The sequence below is a fragment of the Populus trichocarpa genome, chromosome 1 (genome assembly GCF_000002775.5).
Source record: "Populus trichocarpa isolate Nisqually-1 chromosome 1, P.trichocarpa_v4.1, whole genome shotgun sequence".
In the NCBI taxonomy this organism is placed as follows: domain Eukaryota; kingdom Viridiplantae; phylum Streptophyta; class Magnoliopsida; order Malpighiales; family Salicaceae; genus Populus; species Populus trichocarpa.
The window spans coordinates 31,981,172-31,991,359 of NC_037285.2; the positions used below are offsets into that span (position 1 = coordinate 31,981,172).

The 10,188-nt window shown below is 31.0% G+C and overlaps 1 protein-coding gene across 1 annotated transcript; it reads right to left on the minus strand.

Moving 5' to 3' along the window:
• Positions 1-298: 298 nt before the first annotated feature.
• Positions 299-3,365, minus strand: LOC7492024 (actin-7). The gene is made up of 5 exons (XM_002298674.4): positions 3,154-3,365; positions 2,171-2,242; positions 1,679-2,072; positions 977-1,590; positions 299-879 (listed from the first exon to the last, which is right to left on the minus strand). The coding sequence occupies exons 2-5, from the start codon at positions 2,228-2,230 to the stop codon at positions 814-816; spliced, it is 1,134 nt and encodes a 377-aa protein (XP_002298710.1). The 5' UTR covers positions 2,231-2,242; positions 3,154-3,365; the 3' UTR covers positions 299-813.
• Between the last annotated feature and the right edge of the window lie 6,823 nt (positions 3,366-10,188).

The window sequence follows — 10,188 nt, forward strand, 5'->3', positions numbered from 1 at the left end:
ACAGAAAGGACCAAAAAGAAACAGAATCGTGTTTGGTTCAAAAAACAGATACAAAGCAAATCTTTTAACACTTTTGGATTGGATAATTTTTCCATAGCTTCTATCCCGAGATGATACCTAAAGGGAGGGAATAACTTAATACTCTCGGCAATATTAAATTTAGATGCTGCTAATTAAGTCTTTTAAGAAGAAGGCGTGCGGGCAGGCAGATTCTACGGCAGAATGAAACATTCAAGAAAACAACAGCAGTATAAAACAAACACCCAAAAAGATGGTCTAGAAAGGACTGGAAGATCAATTCAAAGTTCAAACAAAAGTATTAAATATGATTTCCATAGGGTTTATGAAAGCAAATTGACACTAACATAAAATTTCTCATACAATAACTATTAACATTAATGTTCCCAGGAAAAAAAAATAAACCCTTCAAATGTCGAGATGGAAAAAAAATAAAAATAGAAAAGCATCATCACAATCACTCTCCGACTACAAGCATCCTACTAAAAAAGACACAAGGTTGAACCATTGGTGATGATGTGAGGGAAGCAAAGAACTTGATTACCAAAGTGTCTGTCTGCCCACCACATCCGGAGGGAGGACCATTACAGTTTAAGCTTCACAAATGGCAGCGATATCAACATTGAATCACAGGCCTATTCGATACATAGAAGATCAGAATGTTCCCTTCTCCTTCAGTGACCCCCACCTCAATAAATTCTCCATATCAACCAGGACTTTGAGTTCATGACACCTTGACACGAAAAAAGCCAACTAAATAGGAAAAAGAACTCACCATCAAAGCACTTGTAGAACTTAGAAGCACTTCCTGTGGACAATGGATGGGCCAGACTCATCATACTCACCCTTGGAAATCCACATCTGATAGAAACACAAAACCAAACATGTCAGCCTCAATCCAAATCACATGACACTCTTAAGAGGGACTGAGAAAAGTTACTGAAATAAGAAAATTCACCTGCTGGAAGGTGCTGAGGGAAGCAAGGATAGATCCTCCAATCCAGACACTGTACTTTCTCTCTGGTGGTGCAACCACCTTGATCTTCATGCTGCTTGGGGCAAGGGCGGTGATCTCCTTGCTCATTCGGTCAGCAATACCAGGGAACATAGTGGAACCACCACTGAGCACAATGTTACCATACAGATCCTTTCTAATATCCACATCACACTTCATGATTGAGTTGTATGTAGTCTCGTGGATGCCAGCAGCTTCCATTCCAATGAGAGAAGGCTGGAAGAGGACTTCTGGGCAACGGAATCTCTCAGCTCCGATGGTGATGACCTGACCATCAGGAAGCTCGTAGTTCTTCTCAACAGAGGAGCTGCTCTTGGCAGTCTCAAGCTCCTGCTCGTAGTCGAGGGCAACATACGCAAGTTTCTCCTTCATATCACGGACAATTTCCCGTTCAGCAGTGGTGGTGAACATGTAACCTCTCTCAGTCAGAATCTTCATCAAAGCATCGGTGAGGTCACGACCAGCAAGATCCAAACGAAGGATGGCGTGTGGAAGGGCATAACCTTCATAGATTGGCACAGTGTGACTCACACCATCACCAGAATCCAACACAATACCTGTTCAAGTGAGAATCCAATCAGTACGAAAATCATTTCCTAACTACAAAAATGCAAAATACAGAATTCAATAATGATGGATACGAACCAGTTGTACGACCACTGGCATACAGGGAAAGGACAGCCTGGATGGCAACATACATTGCAGGAACATTGAAGGTCTCAAACATAATTTGAGTCATCTTCTCTCTGTTAGCCTTAGGGTTGAGGGGAGCCTCAGTCAGGAGGACTGGGTGCTCTTCAGGAGCAACACGAAGCTCATTGTAGAAAGTGTGATGCCAAATCTTCTCCATATCATCCCAGTTGCTTACAATACCGTGCTCAATGGGGTATTTCAAGGTCAAGATACCTCTTTTAGATTGTGCTTCATCACCAACATAGGCATCCTTCTGCCCCATTCCAACCATGACACCAGTGTGTCTTGGTCTACCCACAATACTGGGAAACACTGCCCTGGGTGCATCATCACCTGCAAACCCAGCCTGCAAACAACACAACACAATAACTTATTAACACCACACCAAACAAATTAGGAGTAACAAAACACAGTCCTTCACAACTAGGAAAGCAATCAACCCACCTTCACCATTCCAGTTCCATTGTCACAGACAAGGGGTTGAATATCCTCGGCATCGGCCATTTTCTACAAATTCTGTACAAAAAAATAAAAAATAAAAAAGAGCAAAAGAAGCAACCATAAATACAGAAAAATCTTTCTAGATAATTTACAGAGCCATCTGTATAAAGAATAATCAACTACAACATATCCAATTTCTCCCCTGTTCACAAAATGAAATCTACCAGCCAATTAATCATTCCAAATCATTTACCATCCAAAGCTTCAAACAAATGCAAACAATAAAATTTACTCATCAAATTCCAATCAGCATTCACTACAATTTTACTCTTCTCGGAATTCAGCTATCTTATGAAAAAATAAGAATTTTAAGCTTAGAAAACAACCCAAATATCATTAAAAAAATAAATTCAAGACACTGCAGCTTAAACTGAATCTCAGGCAATCACCACACATCATTTCCAATTTCACACGATTCAAATTCCAATCAGCATGTTTACCATTTACTCACAGAATCCAGCCATCTTATGAAAAAAAATAAGAGTTTAAAGCTTAAAAACAACACAAATGTCATTGAAAATGAATCCAAGACACCACAGCTGAAGCTAAATCTCAATCAATCACCACATAAAATGTCCAATTTGCACACGATTTAAATTCTACGTTTCTTCAAGTTCATACGAGATAGCAATCAAAATCAAAATCTGAAAGGTCAAATCAACAGATCTAAAAACATCTCAGCAGATCTATACACAACAAAACCAGATCAAGCCATCAAATCAAACGATCCAAACAAAACCACCAAAAACCTCTAGATCTAACCTTCAACAACACAATACACCAAAATTTAACTTAGATCGGTAACACAAAACCGATAAAGCGAAGAAAAAATCCACGATTCAACCAATTTCAAATCAGAAAACGAGCCGTTCACCCGATCTACACAATTCAAAACAAATCGACACAAATACAGATCAGTCACTTACCTTTTGAAGTCGGAGACAGAGGAGATATCTAGAGACAGAGAGCGAAACAGACCAAGCCAAGTCTAGCGAAAGATGTGGCCTGCCTGACTTGCTAGCTGGTGGTTGCGCTCGAGAGAGAGGGTGAGACGAAAATGGAGGAGTGTAAGGGTTAGCTGAAGAGAAGAGAGGAGGTTTATATATATAGTGAGAGAGAAAGAGAGAAGGAATTTTTGAAATGCAAATGAAATTAAGACCAAATTTTTTAGAGAGAGGAATCATTTCCACCACGAGAAAAGATAGGGTGACCTGTCTGACAGCCTTTCCCTCTGTCTCTCTTATTTTCAGTGTTATAAAAACTAGTCCCTGTAATTGTTCAAAGTAGATAAAATAGACCTTATAATTTTAAAAACGGGTTAATTAGTTCTTTTCATTCATTTTATATTTGTTTTCTAATCTATTTATTTATTTTGTTATAATAAACATAAAATTTGGATAAATAAATAAGTATTATATAAATATTGATGAGAAGAATTCTTTTGGAATAACTTAAAATTAAATTAAGCATGATTGACAAAAGATTAATTAATTAAAAATTAGAGGGATTAGTTGATTTGTTTTGTAAGAATAGAGATACTAATTTGTAACTGATTCTGTTATTTTCTTATGACCTCCGTTTCATGTTCTGGACTTGGGACTCTTTCGGCTTTGCTGACTCGGTTTGTTCTTTTTGTTTAATTTCAGCCGTCGGATCTTGACTTGGACGGCTTTGGCGGTTGGGGATGGTTGGTTTGTTTTGAAGTGGTAGGGTCAAGTGGCGTCGGGTCGGTTGTGATTTGAACGGGAATTCTCTATCATGAATATGGTTTACTGTTTAGCTGAGATACCAGCTTCGGTACCCGCTATTTTTTTTTTATAAAAATTAATGTTTATGTGCTAAAAATAGATAAAAAAGACATAAATAAATTATTCTTAATCAACCCGAGTTAGTGTAGCAAATATATAACTATTGTAATCAAGGTCGAGCCAAACCAGGATATCTCACTAAACTCGCGGCACAAATCATGAGATTGAAATAACCCTATAAAAAATAAAAAGGATTATAAAGCTCTTTTTTGAAAAAAAATCATGTTAGTTTTTCAAATCCGTAATCCGAGTTATTAGACTTGAAACACTCAATTTAGAAAAATCATAAAGTTCAATTCTTAATCAATCAAGTATTGAATGATGAAATTGGAAAAAAAAAAATTAATTATACAAAGGGATTCAAAAAATAGTGATAAAAAGAATGAGAATCAAAATTGAAAAGAAAAACTAATTTAGTAAAATGACCAAGAAAATTCAAAAGAATAAAGATCAAAATTGACATAAAAAATACAAACAATATTTTGATTGGATGGTGAAATTAAAAAAAAAATGATAACTTTTACAAAATAACCAACAAGAAAATTAGAAATCAAAATAATGAGGATTAAATTGAAAAATATAATATTTTCAATTTGAATTGAATGATGAAATTAAAAACAAATAAGACTTCTACAAAAGAATCAAGACAAAAAATTAACAATTAAAAGAGTAAGAAATAGAATTGAAATACCAACAAACACTAGAGCCAAGTTCTAATTTTTGGGGGAGGAGAGAGAAAAGAAGAGAGGAAAAAAGGCCTACCGGTTACAACTTGGGCCACCATTTGAGACACATGTTGTACCAATAAAAAAAGAACACATAAGCACTTACAACAACAGAAAGGGTATTTTTGAACATCGGGAGGCGCCACATGCGTTGCTCAAAGGTAGCGGGCGTCACCTGCGTGCCTCTAAATGCATCAAATGCTCTTATCCCTTTTTGTTTTTTATTTAGTTAAATATCAACTTACCCCTGATCTAACATGTTAATATTGAAAAAACTTTTGGAAAAAAATTGAAAAAATCCCTTGAGGCCAATTTTAATTTCCAATGGCATTTTGGTCGTTTTCATTGTACTTTTGATTTTTTATATATATCCAAACACAAAATTGTCTCTCATTTTACATGATAATAATGAAAAAAACTATTTTGAAAATACCAAATTATCACTTAATGCTACTATTGAAATGTTTACTTTTAAAGATTTTTAGTCTTTTCACCGTGCACCGTGCTTTTGAAATGAGAAGAGATATAATTTTCTCTAATCAATTTAAAAATGACTAATGCACCTCTTGAAAAGATTTTAATACCTCCAATAGCTAGTTATAGGTCTTTTGGCGGGGGAGACAAAAATATCATTACATTGTTCCAGTGAACAATGCCAATGAGTTTACAGCTAAAATAATTTCCAAATCAGTTTTAGCTGTTATTTATATATAGATATAAATAAAGCTTTATTAGATTGCATTTAAGAGCAAAGTAATTTTTAAATTGTGCTTTGATTTTTTTTTTCTTGTAGTGTGTTTGGTAATATATATGAAGTGATTTTTAGTAGTATTTTTTTAGTCGAGAAGGAATTAAAAGTATTTTCAACCATATATAAAAAATTACCTAAAAAATATTAATTTATTACCTTTTTAGTTAAAGATTCTTTTAAAAAAGTCCAGTTGGTTTGAAAAATATTTTATATGTAAAGTATTTTTTTGTTATTTTACATAAAAATAAATTTTATGATGTTTGGTTAATAATGATGAATGCATTTAATGATAAAGTTGTAATATATAAACTATAGAAAAAAAGAGAGGTTAAGATGAAAATAAGTTAAATAAATAAAGTTAACACATGAATTAAATGTATTTCCGAGTGCCCAATCTTATTTTAATATAATGAAGAAATTAGCATAGTTAAAAACAAGATAATTCTTGGCGCTATATTGTGGGCCATATAATTTTTTATTGAACATAAAAAAAATATTCAAATGTTGTTAATATATTTTCTAACAAAAAAAAAACATGTAGGGGTTGACCCGATGTGACTTAGTTGACTTTACAAGTTCAGAGACAACTTGAACGACTGATAAAAATATAGTTTGACTAGAAGAAATCAAGACGATATCTTTTTTAAAATATTGAGACAATAATATATTGGATCGACTCAGATTTACTAAGATCAATTTAGGCTATCATGAGAGCCTGATAACATTGTAGAAAGTCAATAAAAAAAAAAACTATTAAGCCAATACTCAATCAACTCAATGTTAAAAGATGAAATTAAAAACAAAATTCAATTTTTCAATTAAAAAAATAAGTTAAGTCAACACATGTTAATCTGTTGAACCTGAGTCATGAGACCAGTATAATCACATAGAAAAAAATCAAAAGAAATTATGAAACTTAATTTCCTATTAAGATAATGTTAAAGGATGAAATTGAAAAAAAATCAATTAGAAAAAGAATACAAAAAAATTACTCGAGTTAACTGACCAAACTCATTACTCGAGTCTTAAGGTTATGATAATCTTATAGAAAATAAACCGAAAAAAAATTATGAAAACCAATTCCTTGAATGATAAAATTAAAAAAAAATATCAATTAAAAATGATAGAAAAAACGCAAGGCAATTGGGCTAACCTATAAATTAATTTTTTAGTGATTTTTAGTAGTATATTTTTAGTTGAGAAGGAAGCAATGTATTTCCTACCATATATAAAAAAAACTACCTAAAAAATATTAATTTATTACCTTTTTAGTTAAAGATTCTTTTAAAAAAGTCCGGTTGGTTTAAAAAATATTTTATATGTAAAGTATTTTTTGATATTTCACATGAAAATAAATTTTAGCATTTGATGATAAAAGTTATAATGTATAACAAAAAAGAAAAAGAGAGAGGTTAAGATGAAAATAAGTTAAATAAATAAAGTTAACTCATAAATTAAATTTATTTACGAGCACCGGTCTCATTTTTATATATTAAAGAAATTAGGATAGTTAAGAACTATATAGTTTCTAAGCTACATTGCGGGTCAGATCATTTTTTTATTGAACATGAAAAAAAATCCAGGTGTTGTTACCATGTTTTCTCACAGAAAAAAAAACTATGAGAGGGTTGACCTAGTGTGACCTAGTTGACTTTGCAAGTTCAAAGACAACTCGAACGACCGATAAAAACATAATTTGACTAAAAAAAATCAAAACGATATCTTAAAAAAATATATATATTGAAACAACAACATATTGGATCGACTCAGATTTACTAAGATCAATTTAGGCTATTATGAGACCCTAATAACCATGTAGAAAGCCGATAAAAAAAATATTAAGCCCAATACTCAATTAACCCTATATTGAAGGATGAAATTGAAAATAAAATTTAATTTTTTAATTCAAAACATGAGTTAAGTCAACCTACGTTAACCTGTTGAACCTGAGTCACGAGACTGGTATAATCACATAGAAAGAAAATTAAAACAAATTATAAAGCTCAACTCCCAATCAACATAATGTTAAAATGATAAAATTGAAAAAAAAATCAATTAGAAAAAGAAAATAAAAAACCATCCGAGTAAACCCGAGTTAATTGATCAAACTCGTGACCCAGGTTTTAAGGTTGTGATAACCTCACAGAAAGCAAACCGAAATAAATTATGAAGCCTAATTCTCAACCAACCTAATATTGAAGGATGCAATTGAAAAAAATCATTTAAAAAAAATAAAAAAATAACTCGAGTCAATTTAGGTTAATCTGCCAAATCTAGATTATAAGACCTAGATAACTCTATAGAAAGTAAATTAAGATAAATTATGAAGTCCAATACCCATTAAACCTAATGATAGAGGATGAAATTAAAAAAAAAATCTTGAATATCAAATTATAAAAAAGTTAAAATATTTCATTATTTATTGCTATAGTAAATAACAAAACCTTTTTTAATAAATGTTGACGTTGGGATGTTACGACCCGTGGTACTACTTTGGATCCTTTACACTAGTTTGATATAAGATGACTTTGCAAATAAGCAGGTTTAGCTATCAAATGTAATTAACAACTTCTTTTAGTGAAGCAGCTAAGCAGGTTCAAGTTCCAACAACTATATAATTTTTTTTTTGTTATAATTATGTAATGGAGAAGAATTATCTTCTATTATTATAATTATAATTATTATTAGAAAATATAAATGATATGGAAAAACATTGTAACGGATCCACAGTAAAAAGAGGGCCATGATTATGACATGCTATAATATCCATGTAAATAATTACTGACCGAAATTAATAATGATGCTTGATTATACTAGAAATTCTCTTTTTTGTTAGTAAAAAAAAAAAAGGATAATTAAAGAAATTTTGAAATGGAGGAGTCGGGTAATTACATTTATTGGGCAGTGACGAGAGGAGTCGAGTCTGAAAATCTGCATGCATCGGGTCGGCCTACGAATCTTTTCATTCATTCTGGCCTTTGATATTTCCTCTGATGTCATTATTGCAGGCAGTGAAAAATCAAGAACAGACGAAAAATGGTAGCTCATTAGCCTGTTTTTGGCTTTGTTTGCTAATGTTGCCGAGGAAAAATCCATGCAACCGCATGTAACTTGAAATTTGGACCAACCATTCAAATGTAGTGTCATTGCGTATGTAATTTTGAATAATCCCATCCAAACAAACTCAATTATCGCATATTAAAACATGTGAGTTAATTTTGAAGTTTTTTTAATTGATTATTTTTAGCTTAAATTTTAAATTAAATTATATAAAAATTAATCCGATATGATTCAGATAACTTGACCAGTATAAAAATAACCTGATTGACTGATTAAAAAATTATGAGGATGAAATTAAAAAAAATAAAATTAACAAAAGAAAACTCTCAAGTCAGCTTCTTGTCTAGTTCAAGTTTAAAATTAGACTATATTGAAGTTGTTTTAATGTGACCCAATTATCTTGGTTTAGTCTAAAAACAATCCGACCGACTGATAAAAAATGATGAAATTAATAGGAAAAACCTCTTGGCCCGACTCCTTACCTAATCCGAGTTTAAAATTAAACTGTATATGTGATCTAGTCAACTTAGCTAATAAAAAAACAACTCGAAAAAAAAATCAAAAGAAAAAATAAGGGAAATGAAAAAAGAGGGGGTTGAGTTGGATGGAAGTTGCTTCGATGTGATTTGGTATTTTAGCTGGTCAAAAGTAATTTGAATTATTGTTAAAAAAATTTAAGGAAGAAATTGTAGAAAAAAAATTGAAAAAAAAAAGAAGAAGGAAAAAGACTGAATTGAGAAGGAAGAAAAAAAAGAGAGAGTAACCTCGCTGTTTATAAACAGTAAAGCTCTGTCTGTAGTCTAGCAGGGTAGTTTAAGCACCCTAAAGGCTGGCTAATGGTTAGGTGCGTCATATCTTCTTAAATTATCAGGAATTCAAACTTTCGGGTTTGAGTCATGCAATTGAAAGTATCATGTTTTTACCATATTTGAAATTATGGTTATGATTATTTTTTATTTAAAAAAATATATTAATAATATTTTTTTATATTTTAAAAATTATTTTTAATATCAACACATTAAAATAATTTAAAAACATCAAAAACATATTAATTTAAAACAAAATTCAATTTTAAATTTGATCAAAAACATATTAATTTTGATTTGATCATAGAGATGAATTTGATTTTAATATACAAAAACTAATTCGAGATATTCATAACAATAAAAAAAAACATTTAAAACAAAGACAAAACCCTTAAATTTACCCTTGTATTTGTTGTCAGTTATTTCTTTTATTTTTAATTTAGTCAATTACTTTTTATGTTCTATAAATTTGTTTAATTAACCTTCATATTCTTTGAATATATTAAACTGGCCTGATAGTCTTTATCAAATCATCCTATTAACCATGTAGCAATTAAATGCTTTTCATTAGAAATGACGTTTTGTATTTATGTAAGACTTATATCACAAGAGAAATTATCTTAAATTTATTTTTTAAAACAATTTATTTGATGATATAAACTCTACATAAATATAAAATTATGTCATAAATAAATAAATAAAAATATTCAATATTATAATATCCATATTCATAATAATTGAATTGAGATTTCATATAGGTAAGTTGTTGAGTTAATTTGACAAATTTAGAAACTACATGGGTTAACTGACC